This window comes from Mirounga leonina, unplaced genomic scaffold, assembly GCF_011800145.1.
Source record: "Mirounga leonina isolate KUSES-001 unplaced genomic scaffold, KU_Mleo_1.0 Mir_154, whole genome shotgun sequence".
NCBI lineage: Eukaryota > Metazoa > Chordata > Mammalia > Carnivora > Phocidae > Mirounga > Mirounga leonina.
The window spans coordinates 61,704,628-61,722,447 of record NW_023270389.1 but is presented as its reverse complement, the minus strand read 5'-3'; the positions used below and the strand labels follow the sequence as shown (position 1 = coordinate 61,722,447).

Genomic DNA, 17,820 nt, shown 5'->3' with positions numbered 1-17,820 from the left:
AGATGAAACCCTATTGCTCTTCAGCTGGAACCACTGCAACTGAAGGCCTTACAGTCCTTACAGAGAACACTACACCCCACATGCCATTATCTGCTACAAACCGGATTAGACAGGAGGTTTCTAGTTATCATTTCCTATCCTATTGCGAGTGGGCAAACTTTATCCGTCCATAGCCAAGAGACGGAAAGAATACTCATTTTCCCTTCTCTCCAGAGAGCACAGTAAGAGTAGTTCACAATGCATCCTGATTTCTTCTCCCCAGCACCAACCACGGCCTGAAAATAAACTTAATTATCATTACAAACCCAAATAGGATCTCTGAGTCCCAAAGCATCACAGGAACATAAAGGTAAGTAAATAATATTTCTGGAGGTCCACTATCCGAACATCAATCAGTACAATGAGCACCAAAAGTGAGCAAGCTGCTGACTGTTGGCCCATTTCAGTCTGTCTTAATCATTTTTGTAGTCCAGTTCTCCCCCTTCCCCATTCTCTCTCCCAGGTCACCATCAGGCCTCTCTTCACCAAGGGTTTTTGAACAAAAGACAAATATGTCCCAGTCCAGGTAGTATCATCACTTATATACAGACCGTGAATTATTCATGTCTCCATTCTCCATCTGCACGGGAGATGTGAACAAGAATTACCCTGGTGTCTGGGTGGGGGAAACACTCCCCAGGCAGCGCCCAGCTGTCTCTGAGAAACCATGCAATACCTCCCTAGGCTGAGATGAGAGAGGCACCGCAGTTCTTAAAACAAGCCGAGACCAGGGCAGACAAGCAGGAAAATGACACCGCAGCAAGATAAGAGATATATGTGTCTGTCCACACTTGACTGGGCCTCAGCTAGTTCAGAAGATTGCTGTCACTGTTTACTAGGGGACTGACAGCTAGGACAACCAAGATAAAAACAGTCTAATCTGAAGTCAGACGAAGCCAGCCTTGGAAATGACAATTACAACAGCGAAGGGGATTAAAAGTAATGTGCAGAAATGAAAAAATCTAAAAAAATTCTATCATAAAAGAAAAGACTCTAATAGCCGAAAAATGTGCTAAAGAGGTTGGCGCCGGGAGTGAAAGATAATCTGAACAAGAATGTCAATGTCTTAAGAAAGCAGTGGCCGGAAGGTCATTGAGGATGTGTGGATGCTGGCAAATCAAGGAGATGGGCTATATACATTACGAAGGATACACTGGGTATGTTTTGGGCACCAACTGGAAGGATTTATGCACCCGTCACTTTCCACTGATAAAGAAGTAATCCTAGCCAGACTGGCAGAACATGGGTAAAATCACCAGCCAGGACAATCAGTATCCTTAACTGTAATTACTCTCAAGTATGATTCTTGTAGAACAAAGGTTATGAGCAAGGCCTTGCTACTTCTAGATCGTGGTTTCCCAACCTAGCACTCTTGACATTTGCACCCAATAGTTCTTTATTGTAAGGAGCTGTGTTGTGCGTATATAGCAGCTTCCCTCGCCTCTACCCACTAGATGCCAGTAGAAACCAACCCCCCCCCAACCAGTTGTGACAACCGAAAATGTCTCTGTACATTACCAAATGTCCCCTGGGTGGAAAAATCAACCCTGGTTGAGAACCAGTGATTTAGATAAATAAAACAGGATAGCTAGTGTTCAGGTTTGGATGTTTTTTTTCCCAAACTTTTATTTAATTTCTAGTTAGGTAACATACAGTGCAATACTGGTTTCAGGAGTACAATTCAGTGATTCATCACTTACATACAACATCCAGTGCTCATCATGACAAAGTGCCCTCCTTAATACTCATCACCTATCTAGTCCATCCGCAACCCACCTCCCTCCATCAACCCTCAGTTTGTTCTCTACCTTTAATTATGTCAATTGCACTACTCGGTATTAACCCAGAGGATACAAAAATACAGATTTGAACGGGTACATGCTCCCCGATGTTTACAGCAGCATTATCGACCATGTTCAGAATTGAGGAGAGTTTCCCGCATTACTACACTGTAACTACAGCCACCTCTTAATGAAAAATGGGCAGGACAGGGAGCTGGTCAGCCACAGCGCACAAGCCACGACCATCACTGCCATGAGGGGGCACTTCTGATCCAGGTGTTAGGAGAAAGTGTTATACCTGCTGTAATCAAGAACTTGAACTTCATATTTAGCTTCATACTGTTTCAAGGCCTAACACATGAAGCAATAGTTACCCTTCAAAGCCCATCTTTCAGAGCCACCTTAGGTGATCGTCCCTATAAATATTCTAGTGGGTCTTGATGAAGAACACCCCCTGCCCGTCCACCCCGCCCATCAAGATTGCTTTGGCCAAGTGCACGAGCCCATTACAAGCTACTTTCTGTACCTTTTGACCCTGAGAGGAGTATCACTAAGTGAAAAGGTGGAAAACCTCAGCACATACTGGGGAAGTGATCAGAGCATACATTTATAAACATCCCAAGAGAAAATATAATTATTCTCAGTATCTCAATAGCTTGGAATTAACTTAATCCCCTTTTCTGCCCAAGAACATGTGAAAATGCCCTTACAATTTCATAACACTGAACCACTGTTTTGGTTCTAAATTATTCCAAGGATGACTATTTACTTACAAAATCAGTTTTTACTGGCTTTTCTTTTGTGGCTGCTAAGTCCGGTCCTTTGCCTATTTTACCTCATCAGTAGTGGGGAAGGAAAAATGGGAATCTACTAGCTTTTGTTATTCTGGTTAAAAAATGGTCGTAACAGTTAAAACTACTAAGAAAAGCCATTACAGCAGATAAAACAAAAAAAATGAATATATGTAATCTAAATTTTATTAACAAAAAAATAAACTCAGCTGTTTACTAGTTTCATTTGCATTCCCAATCCTTATTTATTAATAGCCAAACCATTCCATTTCTTTAATTCTGAGAAGAGAGAGTTGTTGCAGTCTGCACTGAAATACCAAAATAATTTTCTCATTTCATAATGAATGCTTCCAGGGGCTTTAATACATTGTTGCCTGTCTTGGTCACAGTAAGGCTGATAGTAAAACAAACCAATAAGCAAACACTAGCTGTGGAGTATGTGTGTGCACACGCATGCATGTGTTTATGCACATACAGTGTACATGGCAAAGAATATAAAAACATTAAGAAAACACTCAAGAAAAGCAAAAACAAAAAGAAGAAATACAAGTTTGATAAGTAAAACTGAGAAAAAGAACTTTACTTAAATTGCACACGTTTTCTTAAGTTTATGGAAAGTCCAGATGATATCACTGCTGGCTAGCTCAGTGACTAAAGTATTGGCAAGTAAGATTAACGCAGGCCTTCTACGGATGTGAGCCCTTCCCTGGAAGGGAAAAAACAAAAAACAAAACCAAAACACTTTGTAGGATTTGGGTAGGTGTGTCAATCATATATAAATAAAATATATCAATATTATCTTTGGTTTTCTCAAACTAGGTCAATTTACAAAGAAACAATCACCCCTCAAAGTATACATTTTTTCCCCATATTTAAGCTCTTTCTTTTTTTTTTTTTTTTTATTCATGAGAGACAGAGAGAGAGAGAGAGAGAGAGAGGCAGAGGGAGAAGCAGGCTCCCAAGGAGCAGGGAGCCCAATGCGGGACTCGATCCCAGGACCCTGAGATCATGACCTGAGCCGAAGGCAGACGCTTAACCATCTGAGCCACCCAGGCGCCCTAAGCTCTCACTTTCTATGGACCTAGTTCCACTCCTTTCTCTCATTTTTATAAGATAGAAACATAACTTTTATCATTCACACGGTCCAATCAGCGCTGGTGGAAAGGATATTACAGATGCAGGAGTCTGAGAGAAATGCCTGGAGGGGGAACCAGGTTCTCAGGTGTATTTTGCTAACCAAGTGTGTGAGGAAGGGAGAAGAAAAAGAAAGAAATTGGAATGTTTTTATTTTATTTTATTTTTTTAAAGATTTTATTTGTTTATTTGAGAGAGAGAGAAAATGTGCGTGAGTGGAGGGGGCACAGGGAGAGGGAGAGAGAGGATCTCAAGCAGACTCTGAGCTGAGCGTGGAGCCCAACACAGGGCTCAATCTCATACCCCTGAGATCATGACCTGAGCCGAAACCAACAGTTGGACACTTAACTGACTGAGCCACCCAGGTACCCCAGAAATTGGAATTTTTTTTTTTTTTAAAGATTTTATTTGTTTTTTGACAGAGAGAGAGACAGCGAGAGAGGGAACACAAGCAGGGGAAGTGGGAGAGGGAGAAGCAGGCTTCCCGCTGAGCAAGGAGCCCGATGTGGGGCTCGATCCCAGGACCCTGGGATCATGACCTGAACTGAAGGCAGACGCTTAACGACTGAGCCACCCAGGTGCCCCAAAATTGGAATGTTTTTAAAGAAAGCATAAACTGCCCAGTTTGGCCATAGGCCTTACCATTCCCTAGTGTCTTCCATAGACTCCATCACAGATTTTGTCACCTGCTTGGGTCCTAAAGGCAGTAATTCTGTCACCTCCTCCAAACTTTTCCTTTTACAGACAAGGGAACAAGAATCTAAGAACAGTTTACTGACTTGCCTAAGGTGACACGGATGGTTATCAGTAAAGCTACAGTCAAATTTTAGTGGCCTGGCTCCTAGTTCCACATTCTCCGCTCTGACTCCACCATACTCTTACGCAAATTCGATCTAGAGCCCAGAATACCAAAATGTTGAAAGAAAAAGAGGAACTACATACAAAATGCATATGGAAAATAATGATGTATTCTTTTCACAGTCTATGTTTGTTCCATATTTCTTTATGCCCCCCCCTCCAAAGGTGGTTAGGACCTAGGTGAATAGACGAGTCACATACACAGTGTTGTTGATACAACTGAACCTATAGCTAACACCTGCAGCAATAAACTAGACATGATTCTGTTAAGAATGGGACACTACTTTTCCAACAAGTTCTCTCCTTTATATTATCATATTCCTACATTCAGGGCACAGAACTTAAAACAGCCTGGATTCCCTGTTACATTGGTTTTTCTGACCCTTTCTTGGCTGCATACTAGTTCATTTTATACCTCGTGGCCTTTGTACAATGATGTGTTGGATTTAAATGAGAGGAGGGGTATGTGCTACTCTCCCCAGTTCCCAATAGAGTTCTCAACCATTCTGTGGGTCTTGAATGCTAGCTGCCTACATTCACTATAAAGACAATGAACACCTAGCCATCCTGCCAGGAGACCTCCCAAGTCACTTCCACTTCTAGATTCAACTCCGTGATTCCCAGGGTACCTGTTTTCCCCACACTGGAATCTTTCAGATCATCTACTGTGAAGCAATAATATTATAGATCTGTGGGGCAATGAAGCCTTCTCATTTTTCTGTCAGACTGCTTACTCTGAAGGAGAGTCACGAAATCTCTCTAATTTCTTACAATGAGGGCACAAACAATTCAAAACAAGAGATACCCTTAGAGGGGATAAAGAGTGAATACATCTGGAAAGTGTAAGGAAGGAAAGGATAAGAGGGGAGTGCAAAGTATGCCAATGAGCTCCCTCTTTCCATGGCTGCTCTAGGATCACGAGTCAAGGAGAGACAAGAATTCCACTCAGGTTTTAAAAGAAAGAAAGCACGGGCGCCTGGGTGGTGCAGTTGGTTAAGCCTCCACCTCTTGGTTTCAGCTCAGGTCATGATCTCAGGGTAGTGAGATCGAGCCCCTTGTTGGGCTCTGCACTCAGCACAGAGTATGCTTGAGATTCTCTCTGCCCCTCTCCCTCTGCTCCTCCTCAACCTCTCAAATAAATAAATCTTTAAAAAATAAAAATAAAAGAAAGCAGCTTTGACTCTGCCTTTCAAATCAGAACTTCAAATTCTTGGGACACCTGGATGGCTCTGTTGGTTAAGTGTCTGCCTTCAGCTCAGGCCCTGATCCTGGGATCCTGGGATTAAGTCCCACATCAGGATCCTTGCTCCCTGGCGCTCCCCCTGCTTGTGCACTCACTCTCTCTCTCTCTTACAAATAAATAAAATAAAATCTAAGAAAAAAAACCCTTGAAATTCTTAATATACTATAACAGTACTTAAAATTACATTTAAAGTAATGAGGAAAAGCTATAAAAATGAGGAATTAGCATAGAAAACTGTGAAAGCATTTTGCATTTTTATGTGGCTACTTCCTGGCTGAATATAAATGAAGGGATATTAATAATAATTACACATACAGTTATTTAGGAACCAGAGGAATAACATGTGAGGAAAGACCAAGAATACTTATTAGCCTTTGTTGAAACATGAACTAGGCAAAATATTTTGGGGAAGTAATGGCAGATAGACAAAACCAAACAAAGCAACAAAACCAAAACAAGATAAAACAAAAGAATTTCAAATTACATTTTATCTGATTGTATAGTAACACAATTCTCAAGACATTAGGCACAAGCACTTAAAATAATGAAGTTCCACATGTAAAATAATGCCACCATACTTTGTTTATTCAGAAACACAAATTTTGACTTCAAAGGGAATTACCCTATTCAAAAGGGCTAATGTATATGTGTGAAGCAAAGACCTTCTGATTGTGCTTTAACTCAGGATTAGCTGTTTCCTTCCATAAGCTGTTATATAAACTAAGTAAACATAAAAGTTAAGATGCTACTAAATAAATAATAAAATAGGTCCTGAAAACCCACAAAATGACAGGTTCCATTTCCTGATTCATTGTTAAAGCCATCACTTAAAAAAAAAAAAAAAAGTTAACTTTTTTCTCTGCTTCATGTTTGCTTTTGATTATGTTTTTACTATCTTATATGGTTGTCACACTAAACTTAAAATTTATTTTAAAATATATCTGTGAATAAAAACTCTCCACTCTCTATATAAATTACTGAAAAGCAGCACTTGTTTGAAATTAACCACCTTATTGCATTAAAAAGCCCAATATTAAGCTCCCACTGCTTACATAAGGTTCAAAATAAGGTAAAAGGAGGCGAAGTATTTGCAGAAACTTGTAACGGAAAACAAATTTTTACCAGCCTCCAAAAATCACTCATTATCATTGTGCACAGCGCACGTCTTGCTTTCAAATGAAAAGTCAGAAGTGGTTATTTCTGTATCTAACAGCTCTTGAAACATCAGTAGGCTGATGAAAATATTCATCAAGACCAATTACTTTACTCTTGCAGTTTGAGTACTGAGAATGTTGACAGTTTATAACACTGTTGACAGATGGAAACAATACATAATAACGCTTTCAAAATCTAGAGTCACTAGAAGATAAACTTTCTAATCTCCTCGAAAAATCTTCACTTTGCTGCAAGTACCAATTATAAATAACAGCTAACATTTACAGAGTGCTTATGTGCCAAGCACTGATCTTTACCCTTATTCTCTATCATAGTAATCTGTAATTATTTTGTTTATTTTCTTTCTCCCCCACTAATCCAGAGGCTCCATGGTCACAGGGACTCTGTCTACTTTATTGTATCCCCAGCACCTAGCACGCCTTACACATAGTAGGCGACATTTTTAAATGACTCATTGTTCTAAACATTTATTTTTTTAAAAGATTTTATTTATTTATTAGAGAGAGAGAAAGCACAAGCAGGGGGAGTGGCAGGCAGAGGGAGAGAAAGAAGCAGGCTCCCCACTGAGCAGAGAGCCCCATGTGGGGCTCGATCCCAGGACCCCAGGATCATGACCTGAGCCAAAGACAGACGCTTAACTGACTGAGCCACCCAGGCACCCCTGTTCTAAACACTTTAAATGATTTTTTAAAACTGTTGGTCATGGGTGCCTGGGTGGCTCAGGTCATGATCCCTGGGTACTGGGATCGAGTTCTGCGTCGGGCTCCTTGCTCAGCGGAGAGTCTGCTTCTCCCTCTCCCTCTGCCCCTACCCCTGCTCATGCTCGCACGCTCTCTCTCTCTCTCAAATAAATAAACAAAATCCTTAAAAAAAAATAAAACTGTTGGTTATGATCTAGAGGGTTAAGAAAATGCAAAAGAATAGAGTGTATTATTTAGTAGAATATTCTCCAACGAAACTTTTCTATGTCCCATATAAAATGTATTTACCAATGGGTAACAGTAAAAAAAAAAAAAAAAAAAAAAAAAAGGCTGAAAATCACTGCTTTACGTGGATTATTTCATTTGCTCCTCACAATAACCCTGTAGACAATACCACAACTTCCTCTTTAAAATAACAGTACTGAGATTTCCAAGATAGTATGTATGATGTCCAAGATGACAGAGCTATCTATAAGTACAAACATCACTTCTATAAAGTCTCACTGATAGGGAACCACACTAAAAAAATCTGAATTAACCAAATGAGGTTTCAGTAATAATAACTGTGACATGATTCGTGAAGAAAAAAATAGGCTTTTAAGGCAGTCAGTCCTAACTAAATTTAATACCTGGTTCTGCCACTAACCAGCTGTGTGGACTCAACCTCTTTGCACCTTGATTTCTCCATGTGTAAAAGAGGGATATTCATAACGTTGCTATAATTTTAAATGATTTGATGTATGTAAATAGCCTAGGCCACTAAATGGAAGCTTTTGTGATGAAATAATTAGTATTTTCTTTTTCCTGGTCCGATAAATCTTCAGCCCATCACACCACTATCTGAATGTGTAAAAAGCGTGACTCAGGAATCTACTGGATTAAAGAGCAAATTATGGGAAGTGGGCAAGAGAGGACTAGAGCCACCCAAGAGTTTCTGCTGGCCGTGGGTCAGAAAGATGCCTAAGTCAAGCTCAGGGAGTTGGTTCAGGTAACCACGGGAATCAAGGGAAACAACTCTGCTTAACCGTAAATACAAACACAAACTATTTCATCTTGCTCAAAGATCACAGCACCATCCATCTTCTTCCTCTGTGTCCTGGCTGGGGCCGAACCAAGGAAACGCCCCTGGTCAGCTCCTGCCCACTAGGCCCTGGTATCCAGGGGCGAGGGCGCACAGCTTCGGTGCAACTCACCCCGGAGACTCCGTTGATACTGCCCCAGAATCTCCTCCAGGGTAGAGTTCTCCGGGGACTTCGCCATGCACAGAGCCGGGGCCCAGAGATGGGAGTCACGTGGGAAAGTGTCCAGTGTCGCCCTTCGGAGAACAGGAGGCCTTGGCGCCGGAGAAGCACCCGCCTGCTTCCAGCCGCTGCAGTCATTGGGGAGCGTGGAACCCCGGACGGAGCTCGCGCGGGGCCCTTCCCACCCAGTGGCCCTCATGCTGCACGTCGGGAGTTGTAGTCCGCAGGCTGCGGGCCTGCAGTCACGAGATTCCTAAAAGGCCCTTCCAACTATACTACAATTCCCAGAGGACATCGCGCCACAAGCTTTGGCGGTTTGGCGGCCAGATCCGGTTGCCAAGAGACTGTTTGGAGGCTCCGCCCTTTTTCTGTAGCTCAGGCTGGCTCAGTCCTGCCTTTATCCCATCCTGCTGTTTGGACCATCCAACCGACAAAAAGAGCTCACTGAAGGCCTTGACTCTCCTAAGTTTGGTAGTTTGCGGTTGGTCCTTGAGTCTTCTCAAGGACACAAATAACAAGTTCTCCACCCTTCAGCCGCGACACTTGCCAAAATGCCCAAATAAATTCTCAAGAAAAAGAAGCTTTAAATCTCCCAAACAGCCAAGGTTTTGAAGGCATCCGACACTACAAATCCTAGCATGCCCAGCAACCAGACCTCCGCTTGGAGTTGGCGCACTGCCCTCTGGGAACTGTAGTCCTTTTTAGTTGCGGTCCCGGCTAACGCCAGAGTCCTCCTCATTGTTCAAGCTAGTCTTTGGAGCACGCCTGCGCAATAGGCAGCTGGCGAAGGCTTTGGGTGAGACCCTCCGCACAGCCCCTTTTCATTGTCTGCGTTTGGCGTCTGCGCAGTAAGAGATCGTTGGGACTGGGCCGGCGGAGGGGATAGGGCCGGGTTCCTCGCCTTTTCCTCAGGCGCCTGCGCATTGGGCGGCCGCTTTTTGCCGTTACCGCTATGTGCGGGGCGTGTGTGGAATAACGTTATTGCCTAGCGGAGCTCGGGGCCGGGAGCTCGACCGTAGCGGCAGCGACGACGACAGCGCCGACGAGGACGACTGGGTGGGGGTAGGACGGCGTGCGAGAGACTCACGGGACGCGACGCGCCCCGCCTCCCCCGTCCGGTCCCTCTCTCAGCGGTGAGGGGTAAGTGATGCGCTCAGCTGCTCGGGTAGGCGCTGTCCCTGCCGCCGCCGCTACTTCCCCACATCCTCCTGGGTTTGCAGCGGGGGCTCGGGGCGCGGCCGGGGGCGGCCGGGGTGCTGGGCCGGGCGGCGAAGGGGGCGCTTCCCCGCTGCTCCGCGCGGCGCCGCCACCTCCCCCCCCCCACTCCCCCCGCCGCCGGCACCCGACCCGGGGCTCGTCGGGGCCGCCCCTCCCCTCCCCCACCCTGCCCCCAGCTCCACCCGCTGTCCCTCCGGGCCGGTGGCCGCCGCCTCTTCCCGAGAAGGTCTTGAATCATTTCAGCCCTCTCTCGGCTTTGTGCAGCCCTCCCCCCTGCGCCGTAGCAGCTTGCTAGGGGTGCGGGCGGAGCACTGGAGGGAATGGCTGCGTTGCCGCTGGGGAAGGGATTTTTCCCCGATCCGAGCAGCTAACAGTGCGGGGCCTTTTTGTTAGGTTGGTTGGGGATGTGGGGCGGTTTGGAGGAGGTGAGGTCAGGCGCCCTCTGGACGCGGTTGGAGGGCGTGGAAGACGTGGTGTCACGCACCCTGCCAGGCGACTGCACCCGCGCTGGCTCTGGCTCCGTAGTAAACCCCGGGGAGGAGACAGCGGCTTCCTGTCGGCTTCATTGTCCTAAGATTCAAATGCGGGGTTTTGGTATGCTTCCCTTCGTTTTATGCCTGACACAGGGCGGGAAGACGTGGGATTCGTGTCCTAAGTTATGGAATTTCTGGGGTTTTTTTTTGGGGGGGGGTCGTGTTTAGTAGGGCTTGGGGGATTTATTTGAAGAATGTAAGCCCCTGAAGACAGGGACGGTGTCTGTCCAAGCATTGCCAAGGTGATCATCGATAGGAAATTACTAGATGGCGATGAAGACTGGACTTAGAAAGAGCCCGACGGCGAGGCTGTTGTGTAGCAGGGAAATGAACCAGCAGAATTGTTTTTTCATTGGGTGGGTAACGCGTTCGCGTTCCTAAGGGAATAGATGAGGCCACATCTTTCAGTTTTGTTTTTTGAGCAGTCAAAACAAAAAACAGGCCCAGTACATTTCTGTTTCTGATTTTGTTTATTCATACTTCCATTCTCTTAATGAAAATTAACTCATTTGGGAGAAATGTGGTGGGGCAGATGATCGTTGATTCAAAATGCATCTTTTAAAATGATTTCATCTTAAGCTTTCAGTGCTTACAACCGTTTGCTGGCGTTAAAACAAGCGGAAGAAAGAATGAAGCAGGATGGGGAGGAGCAGGTGGAGGGATAATGGGAGAGGAGAGAGTTACATTGTGAATACTGTATCTAGATCTTCGCTGATACAACCCTAGCTGTATAGGCTTCAAAAATTTAGTAATTCAGTTCTGGAAATACTACATTGCAAGGTACAAATAATTTTTTTTTTAAGATTTATTTATTTATTTGAGAGAGAGAGACAGCAAGAGGGAACACAAGCAGGGGGAGTGGGAGAGGGAGAAGCAGGCTTCCCGCCCAGCAGGGAGCCCGACGTGGGGCTGGATCCCAGGACCCTGGGACCATGACCTGAAGGCAGACGCTTAACTGACTGAGCTAACCCGTGCCCCTTTCTACCATTATTTTTAAAAAAGTAAAACCCAAGGCTGTTTTTCGTCCTTCCTCACTTTGTAGATATCGTAGGATTTTGGTGTTTTAAAACTCAAGAATCTAAGTGGACTTGACATAAGAGGAAGATACTGAAACTTGGAAAGTTAACTGAATTGTCTGTCCAAGTGTCACTGCTAATGAAAGGCAGAGCCAAATAAAACCAAGATCTGTTCCTGCAGTGGGCTCTTTTGGTGTTGTCCCTTAGTCCCCCTGCCCTGTGAAAATTTATGGAAAGCTTCTCTACATGCTCCTTGAGTTGTCTTTAACAATCAAGTTCATTGACACCCTTGTTTTATTAATCTAGTCCTTTTCCTTGTGATGCAAAAATAATTCTACTGAAGTGGAGCTTTAGTTTTATAAATTACCTTACAATATAAGGAAAGATGCTCTAACATGGGCTTTTCATAAACAACAACAACAACAAAAAAACCTCTTGGAAGTTTTTCCCTACTACTTATTAGTAACCATATTTTAATATTATTTCCTGATATTCAGTAGTATTTTATGGTATGATGAGCTATAAGCTATAAGCTTGGTTAAAAATAAAATTGCCATGTAACAAGAATGTGGAGAAGAATGTCTCCATTTTATATTTAATTCTGTAATTATGGCCTGAATGTAGTGTAGTGAAATTATCCCTTTCTTAATTCAATGTGAAGTTCATTTTTCTTCAATTAATGAATTATATTATTTTCAACTTAACTCACCTTGAGAAAAATATCGAAATTTTTATCAAAATTAAATGTATGTTTTTTCATTGAGTTGCTTTTGACAAAGTGCTATTTTTTCTTTATAATCTTACCCTTTAATTCTACAATGCATTTTAATAGACTTTTTAAAAGAATTTATTAACTTGCCCTTTTAAATTTTAGCTTACTTAGAGATAATCTAGTTAAATTCAGCATGTGGAATTATATTAAATCAAACTTTAAATGTATTTTATTGGTAAATTTCATTTTTCTCAATTACTTTGGAAATAACCATCTTCATGTTTTCTATCTTAGCATTAGAATAATGAAATTTAGACTGTAAAATTATCATACATTATGCCCATTAATGCAAATATCAGTGTTTTTAAAAATTCTATGCTTAGTGATTTGTTTTACTTATTCCTGGTATCAGGTTTTTTTTAATCACTGAAGAAATAACTAGTTTTATTGTTGCATCTGATAGTAATCAGATACCACTCATCTAGTACTGAATACTGCCTGTGTTTAAACTTGTTAATGTTTTTTATTCAACAAAATTATACTCCCTTAAAATAATTTTTAGTATTTTAATTTGTAATGATTGATTTTGAGCAGTGTCCTAGTCTAATAAATATCTAACAAACAGCAATGTACTAAATTGCCAACTAATCTGTACAGTTGCAAATTATAACGGAAGTATAACAAAAGAGCAATTAGATACCATCTGAAAAATCCTTGGTGGTTATATAATAGGAGAACGTTGAGTGTTGCTGTATTTCAGTAAGAAATGAACTTCTTCTTATGGGGAGAAACCTCAGACCATCTTTATTTCATTAATTTTTGTTAATACCCAAGATTTCCAATAATCAACTACACTTGGTGAAATGGGATTTAATTTATTTACTTAAATATTTTTTGAGGGAAGTGCTCAGCAATGAGTTAGCTGGTGTGGGCAATACAAAAGAATAAGACATCTGTCTGGTAGTAGAGTTGATTAAACTAGACATATAGTTTAGTTAAACTAGACTGTATGTCTAGTTTAATTGAATGATTATGCAACAGTATATCTATATTATACCTTTTTTTTGGCCAAAATGAATGACCTGGTCAATATATACTGAAGGTAAAGCCCTCTTTTATGTCAAACAAAGGTAGAAAGGAAATGAACAAAAGCAAGGTTAAAGAAAACCCTACAAAAATTACTTACATACAGATAGGGATTATACAAAACATGGAAGTGGAAAGAATCTCAAGTATGCATTGCTTAGGTTTGAGAAACTATGAGACATAGCAGAGAATAAGTCATTATTTGAGTATATTAATAAGCAGTAAGTAATATAGAACATATTACCCTTTAGGACATGATATTTATTGACTAAATAACTAATATCTACCACGTATTGAAACCTACTATGTATCAGGCAGTGTATGTGTGTGTGTGTGTTTGTGTGTAATTCATGCAACAGTCTTGTATATAAGGTATAAATTTACACACTTAAATTTGAGAATATTTGAAGCCTAGAGTTAGTGAATAATTTTGCCTCTGTGTCATGGCTCTAAGTGGTAGAGCCTATAACTGAACCTTTGTCTTTTTGACAAAGGCCCAGATTCTTTCCATTCATCCTTTTTGGTAAATTAAGAAAGCAAACTGTACCCTTTACCCTTTTCTGATTCACAAAATTTTAGAATTACAGGAGACTTTAGAGTCATCTGGTATAGTGTGCCTTCTACTACTCATATCCCTGAGATCTTACTGAGTCCAACTTCTCCAAGAACAACACTTTCATGAACAAAGAGGCATAGGATGTCTCATTTAGCTTTTGGAAAGTATAATAGGAAGATTTTAATTAAATGGGGCTGGTATCTGCTTTACTATATAACTTCTCCCCATTGGTTGTAGTTCTGTTATAAGAGTAAGATACAGTAAGGTATTTCTTTGCTCAGTTTTCTCTTTTCTAAATTAAATATTATAACCCTTACAACTTCATATGATACTGATACTGTTTCCTTTACCTCTCATCTCTTGTCAGCTAGATTGAGTTTTGTCAATACTGTTCTTTTTGTTCTGATCTATCTATCTATCTATTTATTTATTTATTTATTTATTTATTTATTTATTTTTATTCTTATACATTACATCATTAGTTTTAGATGAAGTGTTCCCTGATTCATTGTTTGTGCATAATACCCAGTGCTCCATGCAGAATGTGCCCTCCTCAATACCCACCACCAGGCTAACCCATCCTCGCATCGCCCTCCCCTCTAGAACCCTCAGTTTGTTTTTCAGAGTCCATCTTCTCTCATGGTTCGTCTACCCCTCCGATTTCCCCCGCTTCATTCTTCCCCTCCCGCTACCTTCTTCTTCTTCTTTTTTTTTTTCTTAACATATATTGCATTATTTGTTTCAGAGGTACAAATCTGAGATTCAACAGTCTTGTTTTTATATTTAATTCTGTAATTATGGCCTGAATGTAGTGTAGTGAAATTACCATTTCCTTAATTCAAGCTATACACTTGTGTTTACGGTCTAAAATTTTGTTAACTCTTTAATAACAGTGATATCTTTGCTAGTTCTAAGCAAAGAAAAATGAGAGAAAAATGTTATATGACTTTTCAAGTTATTGTCATGCAATTCAAGGGATTTGAGTTTCTGTATTTCTACCTTTCTAATGTTAAAATGACCTCTCTTTATGAAATGATAGTTTTAGTCTGTGGTAAGTTTCTTTTAATATTTGCCTTGGGTTTTTTTGTATTGGTTTGATTCTTAAATGAACAATAAAAAGTTGGCAAGCTTATGTTGTTTTTCATTTTGTTTTTTGAAAATTTGGAAACCACTGATGTAGTCAACATAAGCCAGTGTTTTTTTTAAGATTTTTCCCATTCTGTATGTATCCATCGATGATTTTTTGAAACAGTGTTAAGCTTTAACCCTTTCAGATACCATCTCCTTGAATATAGCTATAGTTAAAACTTATTGAGATCTTCTCGAATCATGATTCTGTCATCCAAGGGATTAGCTTCCCTTCCTGGCTTTTAGACATTTATAAATTTAACAAGCCAGCCCTCTTATGTCTTCATCCTGGCCATGTACTGGATATAGCCGAGGACACAGCCATGCAGATTTATAAATAGAGTAAATGTAACATAAATAAAATATCCTTGAGAAAAGAGGCGACACAAAGATAATGAAAACCATTTGAATGTTTTTTGTTTTTAATTAAGGAGAAAACCATTATATTCTCCAGTACTGAAGGAGTTGGTTAAAGCTTACAGTCTGTTGGGTGATACGGATAATTACACAAATAGTGAGTCAAGTAAGCATAGGTGCTATGAAGAAAATGTGGAGTAAGGGGATAGACTGTGATGGAGGACTGCTATTTTTCATTTAAGTAGTCCCTCAGAATATTCAAATGGTTCAAAAAAATCAAACTATTTTAAAAACAACTATTGTGAAAAATCCTCCTACCCCTCACCTTGTTTGCCAAGTTAGCACTTTCCCTAATCCAATAAGTAACGTTTTATTATTTATTCTGTATCATTCCAGTGAATTTTTTTTCAAGTTAAGCAAATATATATACCCACCGCCCCTCTTTTACACAAAAAATAACCTCTTAAGACAATATGCTGCACCTTGGGAGTTACCGTTTTAGGAGCAGTTAGGGAATACTGCTCTGTGAGGAGATGATGTTTAGCAGAGACTTATATTAGGTGAGGAGGTAAGCCATGTAGGTGTGTGGTTGGACTGTGCCGTGGTCCTGAGACAGGAATGGGATGCGTGAATTCGGAGAATAAGGAGAGTACTGGCTGGAGATGAGAGAGCAAGAAGAAAGAATAGAAGGAAATGAGGTTGGATAGAAATTGGAGGGTTTTTAATTTCAAGTGTTTTGGGAGTTCATTGGAGGGTTTTGAGGGGAATGACAAAAGAATTGTATTATATTTTTAAAATATAGTTCTGACTGTTTTGTGGAGAACAGACTGGACAGGAAAAGGGGAACAGGGAGATGAGCTAAGAGTGATCTATATTAAGTTGTTAATGGTTTCGACTAGAGTGATAATGGTGGAGATAAAGTTACAAGGTCTGGTTTTAAAAAATCAAGAGTTTTGGATATGTGAAGTTTGAAATGTCTGTCAAACATCTGAGTGGAGCTATCAAGTAGGCAGTGGAATATACAAGTCTGCAATTCAGAGAGGTTCAGGCCTGAAGATTCTTAAATCTTAAGCATCACCAGTAGAACGTATTTAAAGCCATAGGACTGGAAGACATCACTTAGTTTGAGAGTTGGTTAATTAGGTTGAGAAGAGGTTCAAGAGTTGAGACCTGATACTGTTCAACAGTGAAAGGCTTAGCAAGAGAGAAGAGCTATCCAGAAGGATTGAAAAGAAGTAGTAAGGGTATGCTGTCCCAGAAGCCAAGTAATTTTTAGAGATAAGGGATGTTGAGTCAAACTATACCACCTTTAATCACCTGAACACTCCTTATAAACTGGATGAGAACCTTTTGTTAGACGTCTCTTTCTTGATGGGGATGTTCACAGAAACTGCTAAATCTAAAGCCCTGAACAAAGTTTGATTTGTAAACCGGCGCCTGCTGTTTCTTGGGTGGACGGCTGTGGTTGCTGCTGGTGCCCCAGGGCTGAACAGGAGAGACAGTGCTCCTCAGTTAGGAAAATTTGCTGTCAGGGATTGATTCATTTGCGACTTGTGTGATCTTAAATGTGTCACTTCATTTCAGAAGTTCAGTTTCTTCATCTATAAAGTAAATCTAGTGATAGTCCGTTTACCTCAGAGGTTTTTTTTGAAAAGCAAATGATGTAAAAGACAAGTGAAAGGTATGATTGCAGGTACGGATCTCCCATCGCCCCAGATGTGGTGCCCCTCGCTAGGGTTATGTGTGAAGAAATGTTTTGTTTGGGGTGATGAATAGAAGTATTTTTTCAGTATGACACTGTAGGAATAGTTTTCTGCTTCTCCTGCATTTCATCCCCATAAGGCAGTTTTGCACATTATTTTAGCGTTCTTGGGAGTGGAAAAAAAGACATGATGTGGGAAAGAGGCTTTGCGATAATAACTTTCTCCAATCCTAAACTCATCCTTTAATTCCAAGCAGTGTCTAAATGAGAATGAAGTCAGAAAAATTTTTCTAAGCAGGCCAGCTTACTTTTTTCCAGGCCAACCAGGAAAATCTTCCCTTTTTAACTGGCTTTTTTTTCCTGGAAGGTGTCTTACCAGATAAGGGTTTGTCACATCTTATGTGGAATAGTAAAGTACAAATTCAAAGCATAGGGTTTGTTAAGGGTCTTGTACTCAAGGCAGCCAGCTAGAAACTGATTTGAGGAAACAAAGGACAAGGGCATACTTGATACAGAGGTAAAATATAAAATATTTATTTTGGTGAAAA

At 40.9% G+C, this 17,820-nt stretch overlaps 2 protein-coding genes across 9 annotated transcripts in view; one reads left to right on the top strand and one right to left on the bottom strand.

Annotated features, from left to right (window-relative positions):
* SDCCAG8 (SHH signaling and ciliogenesis regulator SDCCAG8) overlaps window positions 1-9,530 on the bottom strand; it is a 233,058-nt gene extending 223,528 nt beyond the window's left edge. The window contains exon 1 of the mRNA XM_035010960.1: window positions 8,917-9,530. Within this exon, the coding sequence (XP_034866851.1) occupies window positions 8,917-9,163 (247 nt within the window). The 5' untranslated portion in view covers window positions 9,164-9,530. The remainder of the gene's footprint in view (window positions 1-8,916) is intronic.
* Window positions 9,531-9,858: 328 nt separating this feature from the next.
* The window catches only part of CEP170 (centrosomal protein 170), a 128,209-nt gene continuing 120,247 nt past the window's right edge, over window positions 9,859-17,820 (top strand). For 6 of the 8 annotated variants that reach the window (XM_035010951.1, XM_035010954.1, XM_035010950.1 and 3 more), the window contains exon 1: window positions 9,859-10,104. The gene's annotated coding sequence lies outside the window, so the exon portion shown is untranslated. The remainder of the gene's footprint in view (window positions 10,105-17,820) is intronic. The other 2 variants (XM_035010953.1, XM_035010952.1) reach the window with 1 other exon arrangement.